The 23,956-nt window shown below is 36.5% G+C and overlaps 1 protein-coding gene across 1 annotated transcript in view; it reads left to right on the forward strand.

Annotated features, from left to right (window-relative positions):
- Positions 1 to 23,956, forward strand: part of BEGAIN (brain enriched guanylate kinase associated) — a gene marked incomplete at both ends in the record, with an annotated part of 188,722 nt that overhangs the window by 153,623 nt on the left and 11,143 nt on the right. Inside the window, one exon of the mRNA XM_083349077.1 lies at positions 20,589 to 20,696. Coding sequence (XP_083205203.1) covers positions 20,589 to 20,696 — 108 coding nt within the window. The remainder of the gene's footprint in view (positions 1 to 20,588; positions 20,697 to 23,956) is intronic.

Raw genomic sequence — 23,956 nt, forward strand, 5'->3', positions numbered from 1 at the left:
TCTCTGTACAGTATCTTCTTTTTTTTCAATACTCCTAATCACCTATCATTTTTTGCTTATTTCCAAACTTGGATTGTCCTAATGTCTGAAACAGCCAAACTCAAAAGCTGACAGAAGGTGTATAAGCTGGGGATGACTCCTAATTCACTTCCCTCTTTATAATCACTTCCAAATCTGATATCCTTTGAGACAATATACATTTACAGCTTTAAAATTTAGTAGGCCATCCTAATTCCATATTGTTAAATGTCTCACCTTTCTCCTATCACTGAATCAAGAAAGTGTACTTAGATTCTCAGTAGCTCTCATATTCATCTACTGAACAAATCTGTACCATCTTATCTGTGGTTTAGCAGCAGCTGCATGTTCTGCTTAAGTACCAGCTGAAGGGATGGTTCTAGTTGAAAATAATTTTCAGGATTCTGTTAATGTAACCTTACAATAAAATAGGATTAGTCGATCTGGTGTGCTTCTTGTCTGCGCTGTCTCACAAAGCTGACATCAATCTTGCAAGGCTGAAAATATTTTTTCCCTCCGTCTTAGGTTCCTGAAAACTAGGGAGGGCTCCCTCTGAAATATTTCCTATGCTGTTCCCTATAATGGGAACAGACTTGCTGTAATGGTATGTGGGACTGACCTTGGAGTCAGGGTGAAGAGACTCAGCCAAAGGAATGATCAGATTACAGATAACTAGCCCCCAGCAGGAATATGGGCAAGGCAAGTGGTTCAGATAGGACACTACTAGTTTCTTGGGCTATGAAGGTGAATGGAGAGGAAGTCTAGTTTCATATGTGCAAGATTCTGTTATTATAACCTTTCTGTCTGGTTTGCCTTGCAAAGTATGAAGGTACATTTCTTCCCCTCATATCAACTAGGGAGGGTTCTTCTGAGCTTCTTGCCCCATCCACATTTCTGCTTTAGGCTGTTAGCTTTTAGCTTTTATCAATTACCTTTTATCTGACCATTCCTATTGCTAAGCACATTGGTTTGTGCTTAAATTGTAAGCCGCCCTGAGTCTTCGGAGAAGGGCGGGATATAAATGGGATTAAAATAAAATAAATAAAATAAAATTCCCATAGCTGCTTCTCTTTGCTCTGTATCCCAAGGTCATGTCCTCCTACAAGTTTTTTAGATCCTCTGCTCATCATTCTGGGGTCTGTTCAGTATAACCTTCTTGAGTGGAAGTCTACCAGGAGCAGAGCCTTTTCAACGTAAATCTCCATCTTAGGGAGTCCTAGCTACCATGGAAACTGTACTTCTTGAGATCGTTTCAGAAAATAAGCCTTTATTGACATTAAATAGTCTAGCATTCTGGGAATTATGTGTTTTATATGTCTTTATTTTTTATTCTTGTAAGTTTATTTATTACTTTGCTCTTTACGCTGTCATATAATCCTTCTGTTTTTGGCTAGACATATTTTTCTTCTGAAATGATAAATACAGAACTATTTAAGAAATTCAGTGTTAAAAGTATAATGAGATCTCACTACAGAAATTCAGCTTTTCCATTACTCACTGGCATCTAATTGGGACCAGGAAGATAGTTAATTAGATTTTCTGTGGGGAGAGTAACTGAAAATATCTAAAGAAATGTTGTGCATTTTATTTTTATTTTTCAATACCAACACCATGGCAAAACTGGTATTGTTGGATGAATAGATAATTATTATTATATATGAGAAACACAGAGAAACTAAAACAGTGGCATAAAAAGCTTAGGAAAACCAATATAATATTAAACTATAATACTGTAGAAAGTGCCTTGCTTTAATTCTAATTGCAGTCTGTTTCATTAAAAAATCTATAACACTCATACTCAGCTTGAACCATTATGTATAATGCACAATTAATCCTGGTGACAGAGTGGTTGAAGTGTAGTATTGAAAGCAAACTCTACCCACAGTCTAGAGTTTGATCCTGATGGGGCTCGAAGTTGACTCAGCAGTCCATCCTTCTGAGATTGGTAAAATGAGGACCCAGATTGTTGGGCACAATATGCACGTAATGCTGATGTTGTAAACTGCCCAGAGTGCTATAAGGTGATATCGCATATGATGGTAAATATGGATGGCATATAATCCTAAATGATATTGCTATTGCATTAACTTTTGTTAGGAAGTACCCAGAATAACATACAGGGAGTGCAGAATTATTAGGCAAATGAGTATTTTGACCACATCATCCTCTTTATGCATGTTGTCTTACTCCAAGCTGTATAGGCTCGAAAGCCTACTACCAATTAAGCATATTAGGTGATGTGCATCTCTGTAATGAGAAGGGGTGTGGTCTAATGACATCAACACCCTGTATCAGGTGTGCATAATTATTAGGTAACTTCCTTTCCTTTGGCAAAATGGGTCAAAAGAAGGACTTGACAGGCTCAGAAAAGTCAAAAATAGTGAGATATCTTGCAGAGGGATGCAGCACTCTTAAAATTGCAAAGCTTCTGAAGCGTGATCATCGAACAATCAAGTGTTTCATTCAAAATAGTCAACAGGGTCGCAAGAAGCGTGTGGAGAAACCAAGGCGCAAAATAACTGCCCATGAACTGAGAAAAGTCAAGCGTGCAGCTGCCAAGATGCCACTTGCCACCAGTTTGGCCATATTTCAGAGCTGCAACATCACTGGAGTGCCCAAAAGCACAAGGTGTGCAATACTCAGAGACATGGCCAAGGTAAGAAAGGCTGAAAGACGACCACCACTGAACAAGACACACAAGCTGAAACGTCAAGACTGGGCCAAGAAATATCTCAAGACTGATTTTTCTAAGGTTTTATGGATTGATGAAATGAGAGTGAGTCTTGATGGGCCAGATGGATGGGCCCGTGGCTGGATTGGTAAAGGGCAGAGAGCTCCAGTCCGACTCAGACGCCAGCAAGGTGGAGGTGGAGTACTGGTTTGGGCTGGTATCATCAAAGATGAGCTTGTGGGGCCTTTTCGGGTTGAGGATGGAGTCAAGCTCAACTCCCAGTCCTACTGCCAGTTTCTGGAAGACACCTTCTTCAAGCAGTGGTACAGGAAGAAGTCTGCATCCTTCAAGAAAAACATGATTTTCATGCAGGACAATGCTCCATCACACGCGTCCAAGTACTCCACAGCGTGGCTGGCAAGAAAGGGTATAAAAGAAGGAAATCTAATGACATGGCCTCCTTGTTCACCTGATCTGAACCCCATTGAGAACCTGTGGTCCATCATCAAATGTGAGATTTACAAGGAGGGAAAACAGTACACCTCTCTGAACAGTGTCTGGGAGGCTGTGGTTGCTGCTGCATGCAATGTTGATGGTGAACAGATCAAAACACTGACAGAATCCATGGATGGCAGGCTTTTGAGTGTCCTTGCAAAGAAAGGTGGCTATATTGGTCACTGATTTGTTTTTGTTATGTGTTTGAATGTCAGAAATGTATATTTGTGAATGTTGAGATGTTATATTGGTTTCACTGGTAAAAATAAATAATTGAAATGGGTATATATTTGTTTTTTGTTAAGTTGCCTAATAATTATGCACAGTAATAGTCACCTGCACACACAGATATCCCCCTAAAATAGCTATAACTAAAAACAAACTAAAAACTACTTCCAAAAATATTCAGCTTTGATATTAATGAGTTTTTTGGGTTCATTGAGAACATGGTTGTTGTTCAATAATAAAATTAATCCTCAAAAATACAACTTGCCTAATAATTCTGCACTCCCTGTATACATCCATCCCAAATTCATACAGGGGATAGAAGAGCAAGTCACATATCAAGATATATGGGAAGCAGAATCCATATAAAAACCACACAGCAGCATAACATAATACATTTTTATAGGAGGCAGTCACTGATAAGTTATCCCAGCATCCTAGTGTGTCCAGTAGGTTTTAAATTCAGATTCTTTTAGATTCCATTCAAACATAGCTGGTATCGGTTACAAAGATTTTATTTTGCAAAGCCTCAATCTATTTTCAGGTACTGATGTTCTCAGAGACTCAGTGGTCTTAGCCAACATGCAGCCTAACTACTGGATACTGGAATTTGGATTGGCAGGGGCATGTTATATTCCTTGGGTGGCTTCTCAGGATTTAAAGCAAATGATTCTTGTATAGCATTTATTCTTTGCCCTCATGTAGAAAAGCATGGCTCATTGACTGTAAAGCCATAAAAAAAGCTTAATGGGTCATTGATGGAATCCGTTCATGTCAGGGCCTCTAGAATGATCTAAGATTACAAAATGGATTATACAAGCTTTGAAGAGCCAGTTTGGGGTAGTGGTCAAGGCATCAAGTTAGGAACTAGGAAACTGGGAGTTCTAGTCTTCTTTGGACGATCTTGAGCCAGTCATTCTCTCTCAGCCCTAGGAAGAAGGCAGTGACAAACCACTTCCAAAAACCTTTGCCAAGGTAGCAACTAGTCCAGGCAGTTGCCAGTGAAGCTACTTCAACATGTAGATAATGTTGGAAACCCAGAAGGTCCTGCTGACCATTCTTATGGCCTCATTCTGAGACAGCAGAAATTCTGAATTGCCTTCATGGTCCACTCAACAAAATATACATTGGAATAAACCTGCCTGAGCATGAGTTTGTATAACCAGATTTTTTTTTCCAAATAGGGATGCACCTACTTGAATTAATAACTGAAGCTGGTAAGCCCATCATGCCAGTGATATTATCCAGCATCACTATTGGGTCCAGTAGTGCAAACCTCATTTTTAAGGGAAAGTGCAAAGATAAATCTCCAAAATCCTGATGGTGTTTTTGTTGTTAGCTGCAAAGTCATGTCTGACCCATCGCGACCCCATGGACAATGTTTCTCCAGGCCTTCCTGTCCTCTACCATCTTCTGGAGTCCATTTAAGCTCACGCCTACTGCTTCAGTGACTCCAACCAGCCACCTCATTCTCTGTCATCCCTTTCTTCTCTTGCCCTCAATCTTTCCCTGCATTACGCTCTTCTCCAGTGAGTTCTTCCCTCTCATTAGGTGGCCAAAGTATTTGAGTTTCAACTTCAGGATCTGGCCTTCCAAAAGCAGTCAGGGTTGATCTCCTCTAGGACTGACTGGTTTGATCTCCTTGCAGTCCAAGGGACTCGTAGGAGTCTTCTCCAGCACCATAGTTAATGAAATGTCTACAAGAAAACAGCCAAGCTCAGAGAAAACCAAAGACCCTTCATTTCAACCCTGAGCTACAAATATTCTCCTTTATTGGTGGTGAATTAGTTCCAGGCCTTGCATATTTGGAAGATGTAGACAAATTGGGGTGAGTGAAAAAGAGAAAAGTGAAGCTGGGTAGGCATTCTCGTGACTGAAAAAAGCTAGGTATACTTAGCTTGGTGAGGAGAAAGCAGAGGGAGACTTGGTAATTCCTGAAAGACTTAGGCATGAGTGGCATTAGAAAAACTTACTATTAGGAAAAACATTTAATCATGGAAGCAATCTGGAATGGTTGATTGGGGTCTTTCTTACTGAAGAACTTCAAGCAGGGACAAGATAGCTCTCAGTTGAGATAAGCCTTGGTTTGTATTTCTTGCACTTGAGTAGGGGTTATGCCAGCAGACATTTTTATATATTGACTCCAAAGGGAAAATATCTGTATATCAGGGCATTGTTTTTTGAATAGGATTATCAAAGGTCAGCCAACTGGTAGTATTTAGTGTTATTGTTCTTTTTTATCATTCTGGTTCCAGGAAAATCCAAAAACTCCTATAAACAATCTTCTGTGGAAATCCATGACAAATTACCTTTAAAAATTTTCTGATAGAATAACTCTCTGTGAACCTCTGATTCCCAATGTAAAAATAATGTCAGAGTTTTCCTTAGGCTTAGAAATATTATTAAATATATCAGGAAATAAAGCTGTTTTAAAAATCAGAAGAACTGCATATACTGTAATTATGGTTTATTGTTGAATCTGTGCACCATATTTTTTAAAATGGGATTTCTTGTGCTAAAAAAATACAAAGTACAGTGATGATGATATCTGTCAATCACCTAAGATCAGTATTTGCAAATACAGACACCAGTTAGCTGGAAGCTTCAACTGACCCTTGCTCTTCTTATTGCAAGCGTGAATGTGATCTGGGGGTTTTCCTGTCTCAAGAAATAATATTTGGCTTGAAAGGTTGTCATTTTGGAGTTTCTGGCTGATGATCATGCTGTGATTAACAGCATTAGAAACTGCTTGTTACTTAGCCAGATCATTGGCCCATTTAACCCATTGTCTGTACAGAATTATATAGTTGGAAGTGTTTTGGAAGTCATCTGATCAAACCCTCTGCTAAATGCAGGTCTGCAGTGCAGGATGTGACCAACATCATACCTGATAAATAAATATCCAGCCTCTGCTTAACTGCCCTGCAAAGGAAAGCCCATCACCTCCACAGGTAATCTGTTCCATTACCAAATAGCTCTTACTGCTAGGAAGTTTCTCCTAAGGTGTAATCAAAATCTTTCCCACAATTTTAGTCATCAAGAAAGAGAGCCCATCATGGGTATAGACTTAGGAGTAATTTGACAGCTGAATCAGCATTTGAAAAAAGAAAGGTGGCATCTTGTCTCTGGCCAGCCTGGCATACATTCCTCTTCAACAATTAGAACCAGTCAACCACATTATTAAGTCATGCTCAGATTGGCTGTGAAAGATTGTTCTGCAATGAACAGGTTGTTATACCATCTGTACAGTCCAATGTAACTATTGGCTCATGTAACTATTAGAGCATGGGTCCCCAACCCCCAGTCCGTGGACCGGCACCAGGCCACAGCATGCCAGCAACCAGTCTGCACAAACAAGCAAAGCCCCATCCGCGGGATGCAGGCAGCACACAAAACCACGCCCCCTCCAGTCTGCGGAAAAACCTTTCTCCACAGAACCAGTCCCTGGTTCCCAAAAGGTTGGGGGTCTCTGCTTTAGAGCAAGGGCAGAAACACATGGCTCATCATATCTTATTGAATTTATTTGTCTTTTATCCTTCACCTATTTGGGGCTGCTAGTACTTGTTCTATAATTTCTGGAAAGCCACTGCTCTGTTTTCTCTGCTTCAGAGATATGTACTCTCAGGGCTTTTTTTCTCATAGAACGCTCAGAACAGCGTTCCGGCACCTTTTTTTGCAAAAAAAAAAAAGCTTTTGCACAAGCTGTGCTGCTATTGGCTTAAGCCTATTGCAGGCTTTGCTCTTTTATGACTCATGGACTTCAACTCCCAGAATTCCTGAGTCAGCTATGCTATTGGCTTTTAAAAGCCAATAGGAATTGCTGCTGAGTTTGCCAAAAGACCCGGCAGGCAAATGTTGCAGAGGCAAGTTGCAACGAAGCAAGAATTTTGCACTCCTCCCCAACTACACCATCTCAACTAGGTAAGTAAGATATTATTTGCAAATAGGATGTCCAAGTATGACTCAAGGAAATTTTCCCTGCATGGAGGGAGGAGTGGTTTGTTTCACTTTGTTTTACTTTTCAAATTGCTGTAGGGAAGAAATGATGATTAGAAAAAGGCAGGAAGTTATTTTTATTAGGAAGAATTCATTTATCCCATGCTAGATCTTCGGGTGAGCGCCTGTTACTCGTCCCAGCTTCTGCCAACCTAGCAGTTCGAAAGCACGTAAAAATGCAAGTAGAAAAATAGGGACCACTACAGTGGGAAGGTAACAGCGTTCCGTGCACCTTTGGCGTCTAGTCATGCCGGCCACATGACCACGGAGACGTCCTCGGACAAGCGCTGGCTCTTCGGCTTTGAAACGGAGATGAGCACCGGCCCCTAGAGTCGGAAACGACTAGCACGCATGTGCGGGGGAACCTTTACCTTTACCTTAGGTCTTCGGGAGCTTAATACCACCAGCACAGAACATTTGCTTTTCTGAAACTTCATTCAAATTCAATTCCTGATAGGGGCATTTGGAAAAAAAATATGTTATTTATTAAATTTATATGCTGACTATCTCACCAGGATGACTCTGAAGTCAAGGAGAGGGCTTGCAACTTCTGTTTGTAGTTATCCACATTTCTGCACACTGAGATAATCGGCCATTGTACAAATACAGAGCCTATCATGCTTTTATATTTATATGGAACAGATACATTAACTGAAATTTTTGGAATGTGTAAAAAATTTGAACCAGCCCAGAAACTCATTTCCCATTGTTTGTGTATATAGAAAGTAAACCCTGAAATAGATTTGGAAAGAGCAAGGACTTTGATTAAATGGAAATGTTGCTAAGCATAGAACTGTTGAGTTAATTTGCAGCTGTTTCTTCTGTTTTCTTTTTATGTGCTTATGATTTTACATCACATTTTAAAATCAGCCAAATTGAATAGGAATAAGATTGTGACTGAAAGAATACTAATTCTAAAATATAGTAAATATCTTTAACAAGTAACGTTAAATTTAGCTTTAGTGTAATTTGCTTGTTTACTGTAGCTAAAACTGGAAATTATATTTCTAAAGCATTGGTTTGGATCATTGGAAAGAAAAAAGATTTAATATTTATGATTCAAAAATATAAATATCTGAGAAACATGTTTTTAAAGACCTTTGCAGCTTGTTCTCATATATACCCTGCCACAAAGGAATAACTAAAATTATGAAATTTAGAATCTACCAAGCTTCCCTCCCATGGACAGAAGATAATCCATGGGAAATGTGAATCCATAATCCATAGCTTTAGCAGCAATAATAAATCTAATTATGCTATGCATATTTAAGTTAGCCAAACCCTGGAGCAGTGGTAGCAATCTTCTATCACAATGGCAAGCCCTTTAAGATTATATACTGTTAATCATATAAGTGAAGAAATGAAGAAAACTGTGGTTAAAGAAATTGTTTGATCCAATAATAAAATTTCATTGATAATTGATGAATCAACCACAATAAGCAAAAAACCCTACCCTCGTAGTATTTGTTCGATGCTGTATTGAAGGTATGGGAATGAATTCACTAGTAAATTTGTTTTTGGACTTGGTAGAACTTGAAAAAGTAACAGCAGAAGGAATATTTGATTCCTTACTCCAATGTCTTTACTCTTATGGGATGACAGAAATTATTTGAAAAAATATTGGATTTCCCTGGCATACGATGGTGCCGCTGTGATGATGGAATGTAAAAGTGGAGTGAAAAAATTGCTGTCAGAATGTTTTCCTTCTATTATAGTTTGGCATTGTGCTAATCACAGACTAGAATTATCAGTAGGTGATGCTGCCAAGGAAACTTCAGGAATAAATAGATTCCAATCATTTTTGATAAACTGTATGTCATATACCATGCTTCACCAAAGAATAGCAGAGAGTTGCATTCATGTGCAGAATTACTGGGGACTGAGCTGCTGAAAATTGGAAGAATTTTAAGTACCTGATGAGTGTCATCTAGTTAGCGTACAGTTTTGGTTGTATGGAATAATTTTGAAACCCTTGTGTATCATTTTGAACAAGCAATGCATGATCCTACAAGAGATAAAAATGATAAATGCACTTATGATGGCTTGAAAAGAAAAATAACATCTACAGAATTTTTATTGGACCTAGGATTGATGTGTGATGCTCTCCAAGAATTGTCAGATTTAAGTTTGGATCTACAGGACCGCAACATCGACTTGTATAAGGCAAATAAGAAAATAAAAATACTGGTACAAGTTTTTGAAGAAAGAAGACAGAACTTTGGGCCCTATTATAAATGTGCTGTTGCTGCTGTAAGTGATCTTCGCTTTCGTGGAGTTTTACTTCACAAAAGAGATTCAAAAAAGGATCCTCCCATTGACCCAAGTATATTTTATACAAAATTAAAAGAGTCAATTGAAAAAAGATTGCTTGATAGCAAAGACGATGAGTTGGCATATTGGTCTCGCATACTTGATCAAAAACATTGGCCTGAAGATGTTAATACTCAACTGACATTTGGAGATGTGGAAATTAGAAACTTATCAATCAGACTGCAACTAAATGAAAGAGAAATGATTTGTGGATTCCGTGAATACATTCTCGAAAAGACATATCCAGAAAAACTGTTGCATTTGACATGGACTCTGAATACCATTCCTATTTCTTCAAGTGAATGTGAATGTGGGTTTTCACAGATGAATCTAATTGCCACCCCAACAAGAGCTTCATTAAAGATTAAGACAATTTCAGCACTTTTGTTCATCAAACTTGTCGGACCACCACTGAGACTTTTCGATCCTTCAAAGTACGTTGATCTGTGGTTACTCAGAGGACGACATTCGGCCATAGATACTAAGAGCAAGGAAAGGAGTCAAGAAGATTTGCCAGACGAGAATTGGACAAAAGTTTGCAATTTTCTATGAACATTTGCCTTAAATACAACAAATTAAATGTATGTTAAGAATTGAATATATAATTGTTTAATTATATAAATAAATATATAAATAAAATTATATAAATAAAAGATTAACAAGATGAGAGTTCCGGCACCTTTTTTTTTTTTAGAAAAAAAGCCCTGTGTACTCTTGAGAATGTTCATGTTGTCAGAGGATGCTAATGAGAGTCTAGGAAATATATTTGTTGGAGATGAAAGTAAAAGTAAATTAAAAGAATTGTGGGGTGCATGTAAAGCTGTGAAATCAAGTCTGAATTTTAAACTGGAAAAATAAGCACCCTTGCCTTTGTTTTTACTTTGCTGTTAATAGCATTCCTGTGAACCTTCAGGTTTCTGTTAATCCAATACCATTAAAGCTGTAGTTGCCAAAAGCTACAAATGTTGTTGCAATGAGCAAAACAGCCTTGAAACATATATAGCATTCTCCATTTTGTCTAACTGAAAATAGAGCTCTTTCTATAGAATTACAAATACAGAAATAACCACCATTTACTGAAGAAGTTATTTTAGTTGCTGTAATCAAATAGACTACAAAAGATTGGAGAGGGAGCTCAAAGGATTCATATGTAAAAGTACTGCTGCTTTTGATGTAGTATAGGAGGATTAATTTGCAAGTTATATTGCACTTGATCTTGCATAGGGGGACTTTATAATTCCCCAATTATGGTAAAGAAATCCCATTTATTCCAGTTAGGATTCCTTTTAAGCAAACGTGCATAAATTTGGACTGAAAATAATTTTAAGTGTTGCTGTGAATAAATAATATATTAAGAAATAATCACTACCATTCAAAATATAAATTTTCAATAAAATATTTTAGGACTGTACCATTTCAGCATGCCAGTAGGAATAGATCAATGAATGTTCCCCAATTATCTAGCATTGTATGCATAGGGAGAGGCTTTTTAACAAGAAAAATGTTAAACATGTGATTTCATACTTCTCCATTTTGGAAAGATACAGACCCACATCTGATTTGCTTTTGCCTGAAAATGCCAAAAAGTTTTAAGCAAGGCACTATGCTGATTCTAAGTTCTAATAATATTTGTATTTCTTTTTATACAGTGTCAGTCATTATGAAGGATGCCATATATCCTGAGTTACTGAATGTTTCAGCTTTATCTTTGGGATTAGTTCCACTCTGAAATATCCAAAAATTATTAACCACGTAAGCCTCAACAAATTGTAGCATATATTTTTGACTAATCTCAGAAATTAAAGTTGGGCCTAGGTAGTATTAGAAATTCCAGAAGATAGCAATGGCACATCACTTCATGGTGTTGCCAAGCTAACAGTGTAGACATAGTCAAAGAAGTTTTACTTATCTTAAGACTCTGTGAAGCTTTGCTTCAAAGATTTGATCTAGAGGTGATATGATCAAATCACTCCTTCAAAACAAATTGGATACCCTTGAACTGATTTGGCTGTTTGAGTATCCCATACTTAATAATCAATTCAATCTGATATTTCAAAAGTGATTAGCTGTCCTAACTTCTTAAAATAAAATTGATGAATTAAAACTGAACTTGAGTGATTCACTCACTACTAATAGTTACTATCCTTTCCTGGATTAAAAGCAGTGGAACATCTGTATTTTTATATACAAAGTTAGGAATATGAAAAATCCTAATCTTGTTCCTCACTTTTCACACAACAGAGATGTGCATCCTGGGGGGTCCTGAGTCCATTTTTAAACCCTTAGATCTCTCTTGATCATGATTGCTTAGATGAATATTAATGATATAAAATAATGGAATGTAGTGCAAAATACAGTGCAAAGCTTTTCAAAGTTCTAGAGGTCATAGTAGAGCTGTCTCCAAAAGGAAGTCGGATTAGAAACATTTTTGTTAAGTATTTTGAAATGCTTTAATTTGCAACATTTTCATGAGAACTTGCTAATAGATTTAACTTAAAAAAGGCCTTCACCACATGATGTCTTTCATCTTAATAGCATGAAAAAGATTTAGATAGCTTGAGAACTACAATTATACAAGCCTCATATGGCACATGATATGCCATTTAAGATCCACTTATTAAGAATTATTAGAAGTGAAAGTCTGGAGTAAGAATTTTCCATAGCCAGTTCTTGGGTATGTGTCTCTAAGCAAGCATCTTGTATTGATACATCAAATTGTATCTGAACTTTGGTACTTTTTCAATCTCCTTTTGGTGACAACAGTAGACCCGGTATTAAAGATGACATTTGCATTGCCCTGACTGCAGTTGCTGAAAACTGATAGAATGATTGCTTGTCATTTTGAAGGAAGAAATATACAAAAAATAATATTTAAAAAAAACCTCCTAACCTTCCATGGGGAAAAATCATTGAAAGCATTTGCTTCCAACCACAGATTTTTCTATGAGATTGTTGAGATGGTACAAAATGTTGCAGAAGTACACAGTCCGAAAGTAAGCTTTTTTTTTTTTTGCAAATCAGCCCTAAATACAAAGTTTCTTTAAAAGGGGAGGGGAGGGAAATGAAATTGTTGTTCATCTTGAAATATAGCATTTGGAAGAAAAAAAAACAATGTGAAGGTAGAGATCTACACATCTGAAAAAAGTTGGATCAGATAATATTTTTTTAATCCACATGGTCCAAATGCAGGAATTGAATATACCATTTAATCCTTAAGTAAATTTTATAGAAAAATGAATATTTTACAATAGTATTTAAAAATAGATAAGAAACATTGTATGTAGACTGTGTATTATTAAATTTACTCCCCAACTGCATCCCTGAATTTCATTCAAGCAAACCCTGTTTTAAGGTGAAGCCACAAATGTTATGGTTATCTGGATAGTGCTTTGCATTTATTAACATAATTATTTTTATTTTATGCCTGTTAAAGATATTCAGCTGGGGCATCAGTTTCTTCAAGCATTTCAAATTAATTTCAAGAGGATATTAGAGACACTGTTCATTCATGCTGAACTATTATCCTGGGCTTGACCTGTAAGACATACCTATTTCTTTTCAGACCAAAAAAATGTTCTCAGAGGGTTTGCACATGTAATAATTTATTAGTTCCCCTTCTTTTTATTTCTTCTACTGGAATTGCCTTAGTTGAAATAAGTTAACCAGCTAACTTTCCTGCTATTTCAACTTATATGCTGCATAGTTTATTTGGAAACAGTAGAGACATGCCTTGAGAGAATAGAATAGAATAGAATAGAATAGAATAGAATAGAATAGAATAGAATAGAATAGAATAGAATAGAATAGAATAGAATAGAATAGAATAGAATAGAATGGAGCAGAGCTGGAAGGGATCTTGGAGATCTTCAGCCCTCTGCTGAAGCAGGAGAACCTATACCATCTCAGACAGGTGAATGTCTAGTCTCTTCTTAAAAGTCTCCAGTGATGGAGCGCCCTTGATTTCTGGGGATAAGCTGTTCCACTGGTTGATTGTCCTCACTGTCAGGACGTTTCTCCTTAATTCCCGGTTGCTTCTCTCTTTGATCAGTTTCCAACCATTGTTTCTCATCCTTTCTTTGCCACTAGTTAAATTTGGGGATGCATAATTTTCGATCCACCCAAAAATAAAGTCTTGAAGTCACTTATGTGTTTCTTCATGTCACATTTTGATTTCTATAATCTCATTTTACCTTTGCCCCGCGTTCCATACATACAAATAAACTCTTCCTACTCAGCTAGTGACGATAAACATCAAAATAAGGAGTAGCATACAAATATTTAAGGGACGCGGTGGCTCAGTGGGTTAGGATGCTGAGCTTGTCGATCAGAAGGTCGGCAGTTTGGCGGGTCGAATCCCGAGTGCCACGTAGCAGAGTGAGCGCCTGTTACTCGTCCCAGCTTCTGCCAACCTAGCAGTTCGAAAGCACATTAAAAATGCAAGTAGAAAAATAGGGACCACTACGGTGGGAAGGTAACAGCGTTCCGTGCGCCTTTGGCGTCTAGTCATGCCAGCTACATGACCACGGAGACGTCCTCGGACAAGCGCTGGCTCTTCAGCTTTGAAACGGAGATGAGCACCGGCCCCTAGAGTCAGAAACGACTAGCACGCATGTACGGGGGAACCTTTACCTTATACAAATATTTTCTCAAAGCAAGAAGTCTTTCTAAAAAACAAAAGGCATAGAATGAAAAAAAGCATTACAGCATTACTGTAAAAATGTGGTTTTCTCCTCTAAACTCCTCAAAAAGCAGCACCTTTCTCTTCTTTCAAGATATAATAAATAACCAAATATAATAAATAACCATGAAAATCTAAATTCAGTAGAAGGAATAAAAGTAATGATGCTGGATGTATCTTGTCCCTCTATTACTTCCCCATAACAGTTTTCTTTTTTAAAAAAATTGTCTTTTACTTTGTTTTTTCCTCAAACTTTTCTTCTGGTGTTTTCCTTTATTTTTGCTTGGTTGTTAATGCTAAAATGTTTTTAAGATTTTATAAAATGCTGTAAGAATTTTGCATTAAGAGACAGTATAAAATATGTTACAACTTTATCTCATCAATAATATAAGTAAGAAATTACCAGCTAGAAACAGGACTTTGGAACTTCCTGTGCTATCTCATGTAATGGAGAGCAAATGTGGGACAGTGCTTAACATATCAGAGAAGATCCAATTCCATGTTTCGTCGTGGAGCTTGATGAAAGTGGACAGTCTTGTTCCTAGGGATACAATGCAGTTGCGAAGTGTTTTGTTGTCTTGAAATAAAAAGGAAGTAAAAATAAGTGTAAGTTTGGGGAACCCTTTACTGCAGAGAAGGAAGTTGTTAAAAGGAATGTGTGTAGTGTTGTTTCTTCGTACCTTCCCTCCTTTCTTTCCAAAGGGAAATAAAAAGCTGCAGAAATGACATTCATACATAAAAGGAGAAGAAATAATAATAGCAATAGTATTATGGGGGACATGATGATGATGATGATGATTTTAGAAAGAAGACACTGGGCTCCCATAAGTGGTTGGTTGCTTTAGACTTAATTTAATGTAGAAATAGGGATGGCTGTTCTATGAATAAAGCATAATTTGAAAGCATAATTTATTATTAATTGCAATCGTGACATCTCATGATTTTCCAGTAGATACTGTATGCATAGTTTACTCCTGGCTTAGTTTACAGCTTTAAGCACCTGTAAACCTGGATTCTTGATCTTCTTACCAACAGGCCCCAGTATGTGCAAGTTGGAACACATACCTCTAATACCATTTTCTTGAGCCCAGGATCTCCACTGCTGTTCACCCTGTTGACCCATGACTAATGTGCTAGGTTTGCCACCAACCATATTGTGAAGTTCACAGATGATACAACAGTAGTGGGTCTTATTCAAGATGACAAGGTGGAAGCTTACTGCAAGGAGGTTGAGGGGTTGGTGAACTGGTGTAAGGAAAATAGCCTAGTTTTAAATACTGGAAAAACCAAAATGATCATTGTCGATTTCAGAAAAGGCAAGCACAGCCACACTTCTCTGTGCATTAATGATTCACCTGCGGAGATGGTTACCAGCATCTAATTCCTGGGTGTGCAGCTAACAAGTAGGCTGGCTTGGTGGCTCAACAGTGAGAAACTGGTAAAGTGGGCACAGCAGCGCCTGCATTTTCTGCGTCGCATGAGAAAAGCACATCTTCCTTCTCCTGTCCTGACCACTTTCTACAGGGAGACGATCAAGAGCATCCTGTCATACAGCAACACAGTCTGGTTTGGAAGCATCACTGCTTCAGACAGGAAGGCAGTGCAGAGAGTGGTGAGGATGCCGAAAAGATCATTGGCGGTTCCCTCCCCTCCATCCAGGACATAGCACAGAAGTGTTGCTTGAGCAGGGTCCGTAAGATTATCTTCTTCATGACCTGTTTTCCTTGTTACCTTCTGGGAGGAAGTTTCATGGTATCCGTAACAGAAAATCCAGATTCAGCCATAGTTTCCATACAGCATTAACCTTGTGAAATCTCAAGCTTCCTCCTTCTGTTATATATTCAAGATGGATAGTATTTAATATTTATTTGTTATGTATATGTAGTGGGGTGGGTCTGTACATAGGTTGTATTTAGTATGTTTAGGTGTGTGTCGTGTATGTTTCACTTTGAGAGCGGGCAGCTAAATTTCATTTTTGATGTGTGCTGTTGTGCCCACAGAAAAAAAATGACAATAAAGGTTATCTTATTTTATCTAGTTGGAAAAGCAGGTAAAAGGTAAGATAAAAAAAACCCTGGAGCAGAGCAAACCACACAAACACTCTTATTTGCAATGTTATGATACACATTTGCAATATTCATGTTGCATTGAGTGGTATCCCTAGGTACACTTTAAAAATTGTGAAATAAATACAAAAATTATTGTTTGAGTATTTTGTCTTGATGCAATTTGTGGACACTTTTGTCAGAACCCTCAGGATGCGTCTGGCGCTCCCATCTGTTTCTCCAGCTGTACTGAAGAAAAATTGCCTTGAGCCACTACCCCAATTGATTGGCAAATGAAATAGTGCAGATGTCCCCATTGAAGAAGTTCTTCTGCCAGCAAATAATTGTGCATTGACTTGAATTTAAAGAAAATAAGGCTAGCTCTAGGTCCCCCCATCAACTTACCAAAATGAGGCAAAAAATCTTTGTGACTCATGCCTATAGAAGTTATTTCAGTGAGTTTTGATACATGATGTCTTGCAATGTTTTAATTTATTATAGACCTATGAGTATATTTGGAATGTTAAAGACAGATTATAAGGTGTCTCACACAAAACAGTTGTCATGGAAGTTTGTCTCTTCATGTAATGGGTACCATAGTGCATATTGTCAACCACAAGAGAGCTGTGTTTACAAGACAGTAAGCAAGTAAAACTACTTCAAGTTCCCCAAGATTCTCCTGTCTCTCCTGCTTTGGTTTTGGGCAGGGGGGGAATATAATCACAAAACAATAGGCTGCAGCTAGCGACCATTTTGACTTTCTGAGAAGGTTTATAACTATAGTTCAGGGCATCTTTTCTCAATAAAGATGATGTTCTTTTGCAGCATGCTTGCTTCCCATTTATTTTTTAGTTTATTAGCCAAGTGAGTCTGGCACCAAGGGAGGTATATCAAAATATCACACTACTTACTGCTGCTTGAATTTTATAGGATTTTTTTTAAAGAAAGAAAGTTTTAAATCAGAGTTTCCCAAACTTTTTCAGTTCATGACATCCTTAGTATCAGTAATTGCTTCACAACACCTGTGGGCTAAAACCATGAACTACTGTTGTGCTTTTCTCAAAAACTAAAAATATCCCATGGAGCCCTGGAGGCTGCAGTGCAGAGTTCAAGAACTGTGGGCTTTAAATGATTGTTGAGAGAATATTTGGTATTCTTCAGATATAAACACTTCTGGAAAGACACTGCCCTACACGGCAAAATTCAGACCTTAGAAATAAGGGAACAGCTCAGGACACTGAGAAGAATTGGCCAAAAGAAGGCTGGAGTGGTCATCTATTTAAGAAAAGACTTTTCGGCTAGATTAATTGAATGGGATAAACAAGGGAGATATGTTAGTATTGAATTAACATTACAAGGAAAGAAAGTTCTTCTTATTGGATTATATGCTCCAAATCAACAACAGCAAAAATTCTTCACATTTTTACATCAGAGACTAATCAAATTGGATTATAAATCTGTTATTATGATGGGGGACTGGAATGGAGTTTTGGTCCCATCTGAAGACAAGAAGGGATCCTCCAAAAACTTTTCTAATTCGAAATTGCCTAAAGCTTTTTTTGATTTGAAGGAGGATCTGGAATTAAGAGATGTATGGCGGGAAAGGAATATGAAAGACAGAGATTTTACTTTTTTTCGGATAGACATAAATCTTTCTCTAGGATTGACTTTATTTTGATTACTACTGATCTTTTTTCTCGGGTTAAGAACATTAAGATTTTCCCTAGGACAATGTCTGATCATAGTCCTGTTTGGTTGGAGTTTTTTTTGCTGAAGATGGTAGTAGAAGATCCTGGAGGCTGAATGAGAACTTATTTAAAAATGAGTTGTTCTTGCAGAAATGTAGAGAACATGTGAAAGAATTTTTTGTTACAAATATGCATAAAGGTACATCAATGGGAATGGTTTGGGATGCTAGTAAAGCTTATATGAGAGGGGTTTTGATTTATATGAATAACGCCTATAGGCGCAAGCAAACGCAAAAACGTTTAGATCTTGAGGAAGAGATTAAATCTAAGGAGAAAAACCTTATTTTGAATCCATTGGATAATAACTTAAGGATTTCAATACACTTATTGAAAGAACAATTTAGCATGCTACTGGCTGATCAAGTAGCAACCAACTTGCGCTATGCTAAACATAATACTTTTTGTAACGCTAATAAGCCTGGTAGATGGTTGGCTTACCAATTAAGGAAGAAACAGAAATCACATACTGTAAATAGAATATAAAGGAAAAAAGTTTACCAACAAAATTTGACTAAGAGGAGTTTTTTAGATTTTTATTCGAAATTATATTCTAAAGAAAACATACAAGTTTTAGATATAGACAAGTATTTACAGGAAGCTCATTTTCCGAGACTTTCAAAAGAACAACAACTTGAGATGAATTGCCCAATAACATCAGAAGAAATTTCTTTACCTATTAAACGTTGAAATTGGGCAAGGCTCTGGGAACAGATGGATTAATAGCAATTTACTATAAAATGTTGCTGGTTGAAATGATTGAACCCTTAAAGATTTTGTTTAATGAAATTCAGACTGGAGGTGCAGTTCCTCCATCATGGAGGACAGCTTTTGTATCATTGATTCCAAAAGAGGATCAAGACCTTACTCAACCTAAAAATTATAGACCTATATCGCTTTTGAATACAGATTATAAGATTTTTGCTAAAGTATTGGCTAATAGATTAATGCAAGTTTTGAAACAAATGATTCATAGTGATCAATCGGGATTTATATCTGGGAGGTATATGAAATATAACGTAAGACAAATTGTAAACTTGTTTGAATACTTGGATAAGAACAACCAAGTCCCCGCAGCATTGATATTTTTGATATTAGTTAAAGATTGTATGATAAAGTGGGCACAAAATATTCAGAAACCAATTGCGCTGGATACTTGGGAGATAATTTGGGTCAGAAATGTTAAATTTACTCAGGCTCAAAACTTAAGAGAAAATTTTTATAAAATGTTTTATAGATGGCATTTGGATCCCAAGAAGTTGTCTAATATGTATCCTAACTTGCAGTCTAAATGTTGGAGATGTGGTAGTTTAGAAACCACCTATTTTCATATGTGGTGGACTTGTAGAAATATAAAAGCTTTTTCGATTAAAATTTGGTGGAACATTCAAAAGATTTTTAAGAGGAAGATAAAGTTTTCTCCACAATTGTTTTTATTGGGTATTGTTGTAGATTCTGATGTTAAAGAAACTAATTTGATGTTGAATATGATAACAGCAGCACGGTTACTGGTGGGACAATATTGGAAGAAGGATAGTTTGCCTACTATAGAAGAATGGGTGTTTAAAGTTTCGAATCTTGCAGAAATGTCTAAGATTTCTGCTTATTTGAAAGATCATTCACAGGAAAGATATATTTCAGTTTGGAGGAGATGGATAGATTATATTCAGAATAAATATGGGACTAAAAAGTTCCATTTAGCTTATGAGTAGATTTTAGAGGGATATTGTTATCTGAGTGTTAGTACTTTGTATGTATCTATGTTAAAGGGGAGTTAAAGCACATTATGAATTTGGTTAATTGTATATTATGGATAATTCTTATTTAGAATATGATTATTATAACTATAATCCTGTATTTAGCTCTGGGAAGTGGGGGGGGGAAGTGGGGTGATTTGGGGTGGGGGGATTTGGGGATATATTGTAAAATCTTGTTTCTGTAAAACTCTTTAATTAAAAAAAAGAATTGGCCAAAATATGACACATCAGAGGTTTTTGAGGAAGGAAGGAAAAATCTTCATTATGCTACAAACTTCCATTCCTCTGCTAGGATTTCTTCCAACTTTCTTCCACCCTACAACTCTTTTATATTTTTTCAAAGTCTGCTCTAGAGGACTGGGAGACGTCTGGGCCAGATATTTAGGTCAATAAATATTACAGTCCAGTTGTACATGCCTGACACTGGCACCCAAAAACAATGATTGAAATCAATTTATATGAAAGTTGAATGTTTTTTAATGTCAGGTTTCAAGTCTCTATTATAGGATTCTTAGGAAGAAATGTAACAGAAAAAAGAGAAATATTATAGAAAAGACCTTTCATATAACTATTCTTTGTCTGGTGATACAGCAGCTCAGTAGCTCGTTTTAGAAGAGGAAAATGTTGATTGAACTGTTTTGTATCCAGGGTCAACACTATGAAGAAGAAAAAAGAGCGTTAAGCCACGAAATAATAGCCCTCAATAACCATTTGATAGAAGCCAAGGTGACAATTGATAAATTATCAGAAGATAATGTAAGTATTTTCTCTACTATAATATATAGAAAGGTAAAGGTAAAAATTATGGCATAGAATAGAAATATAATGTTACAAGTAATTTTGATATTATTTTGTTATCTTCAGCAATTAACTCACAAGTAGTCCTTGTTTAGGGACTACTTCATTTAGCAACAGTTTGCAATTACAACATGATAAAAAGTAACTTTACATCCAATTCTTGCATTTACAACCTTCTCGGTCTATAAAGCAAAAGAAAGCTGAAGTAAAATTGTAAGTACAGTTATAGATTCACTGAGAAATTGCTTAGCTTAATGGCTAGGTTGTTGGTCCCAATTGTGGTTACTAAATAAGGACTACTTGTACCCCATTTATGTAGAGAACAGTTATTTCACTTGGTTAAAGGTTTAGCAAAACATGTTATTTTTTTCTAACAAATGGGAGAATGGCCAGCAACTACAGACACCTTCATTAAATTCCAATTATATGCTATATGCTGGTCTACTGTTCCAAATGTTACTTTTTCTGTCCAGAAAAAGACATAGTTGGCACCCAACCAAACCTGACAAGCCTTTTTGGCTACAGAGGTATCAAGGCAATTATGATTGGAGGAATATCATCAAGCCATCTGTTTTGTCTGACGGTGTTCAGCCTTACCAAGAACAAAATTTAAAGCATGAAAGTTATTTTGTTGCATTCCAATTACCTGGAATGAGGAGTAATTTACATGATTGTGACCAACCTTCTATTGATTGGAGAAATTCAGATGAAACCATTTTCATTATATGGTTGTCCAGCAAAACAGCATCTACCACTTACATAATTGGTTCCATCATCAAAATGCTCTTAACTTTAGAAGATTTTTCCTTACATTCTGCCAAAATCTGCCTTCCTATAATTGTTCTAGCTCTATCAGAATTGAAATAATATGCTTCAGAGAAAATGATTCATATGTGTCTTCTACCCAATAATTGGTTTTGGTGATGGTGGTATTTACTCAACTGGGACATCTACACCAGTGTCATGTCAGGAATTCACATTATAGTTATTGTATACAGGACAAACAAAGAGATGATGTTTAAATGATAGACAGAATGTTCTTTATATGTTATACGAATGATAGGTATGAATTTTATCAAAAAAATCAGGTGAAACTGCAGATTTCATTTTCATGGAAATACCATTTTATGTGTAAAGCAACCCAGCATTTTGGTGATAATAATAAACAATATTTTCAGAGCAAAACCAAATGTTTAGAATTGTTTTGAATGGAAAGATTCTGGGAGCTTATGCTGATTAAAGCATCAATCTATACTTTGAGGGCAAGATAGAAAAATGGCTTATGCTTCAAACTTGGCTCAAGACTTCTTTGTATTTTTGTTTCTCATGCTTTGTGCACATTAAGTAAGATCATATGAACAGCACAAATGTACATATCTGCTCAGTAAAACTAATTGAATTGGAACGCATAATATGTGTTATCAGAAAATTCACAAAAGAAAAGTTATTCATACCAACTTCTCTCTACAATCACCTGAACTTCTAAAGAACTTGCTTAAGAGACTTGTAGACTCCACTTAACCAAGCAGGAGAACCAGCAGAACTGCTGGAAAGAGGGAGATTTGCTCAAAATCAAACTGGGATGTTGATAAATTCCTGCATTTACAGAAGAGAATGTTTTTGTCCATTTCTTCCTCTGGATCTGGGTTCCCATGTTGCTCAGGAGAGTTACTGACTTTTCAGGAAAAAAAAATCAGGAGTCACTAGTAACTATAGATGAAAGGATTTGGAAGTCTTAGAATTGGAAGGAGCCTTTTCAGCCATTCACTCCAACTCCCTGCAAAAATATTCCTTTTGTGTATTTCCTTAATTTAATTTAGGGTCCTCCAAGTAACCACATTCTTGGACCAAGCTGAGATCTTCTAAGTAAATACTGACATTTTAGAGTGTATCTAAAGGAAGAAAAAAAGTAAATGTGTTCACTTCATGTGCATGGTTATTTTTAGCCAAATCAGTTTTCATATGAAAAACCACCATACAAATGGCATTTGAATAGATCAATAGCTGGGCAGATTAAATTGAAAATACGTTGCAATTAAGCTACTAGGTTGCTATTATCACCCCTTTCACCAAATTGCCAAAATAAAAATTCTCATTTTCTTCAGGATTGAAATGAATGATAATTACTCTAATAAATATACCTGCCAATTCTGAGAAATAATGGCTGAATCTATCATGGTTGAAATAGTTCTCCTATACCAGATAATCTACCAGCCACTAACCTATGTAGCTATTAGTCTTGGTCAGTGTAAAATGATTTTTCCTTATAGTCTCAAAACATAATCCAACTACTTTCACATGGCATATATTCATTTAATTCCAGATTGGTCAAAATTGGAGTGTTTCAAAATGTTTTTATTCCTATTTCTATAAATCAGCTGGCCACACAGGTAATGGCCTGCTCTTGAATAGTCCTAATTTAAGAACTCATGTGAGTGAATGGAACTTCAAGCATGATCATCTTTATACAAACAGTGCATAAGACATTTTTTAAGATTTGGATTCAATATTTGGAGTGTGCCACTCAATTGAATTAGTGCTTCAGATGTCTTTGGGCATTTTTCTTAATCTTGGTGAAATTAAAGGTAGAAGGTTTAGTAGCTATATGAGCTAAATAGACATTAAATGCAAGATTGAAATGCTGAGCAGGGAAGAAATATACTTCCTATACCCCTGGGAGTCAATATTATGCATTCCCACATCTTTCCAGATCATTGCCATTCAGTTTTAAGAGCACCATAAGTAAACAGAAAAAACACCTTTGAATTAAGGATTGCCTGTATTTTCTGTGACGTAATCATGTATCCAAGTGGCCTTTAATCAGTGTTTCTTTCATTTTTTTGAAATAAGCATTTATAGAGACAGAAAAAAATCCTAATCTTTAAAAGGAAAAAGAATAAAATTGGATTTGTATAAACTTGTTTCTTATGCTCATTTTGAAAATTATAACAAGCTTACATTGACATTCAATTGTGTTTTTATTGCACTGCATTACTATATGTAATATAGCCATGATAGCCTTGGTCAATGAGTTACTTCTGACTTCTGTTTATTATTGTTCTACTTGGGATGATGATAATAAATTCACGGAGACTGCTAATCCCTTAAAAATGAGACATTAGAAAGCACGGACATTGTCTAATACAACCTTCCAGACTCAAGTGAAAGCATTTGGAGTCTGGATTCTAATACAATAAACCTTTTGTTATCACATCTTC

Source organism: Vipera ursinii, assembly GCF_947247035.1.
Source record: "Vipera ursinii genome assembly, chromosome: 1".
In the NCBI taxonomy this organism is placed as follows: Eukaryota; Metazoa; Chordata; class Lepidosauria; order Squamata; family Viperidae; genus Vipera; species Vipera ursinii.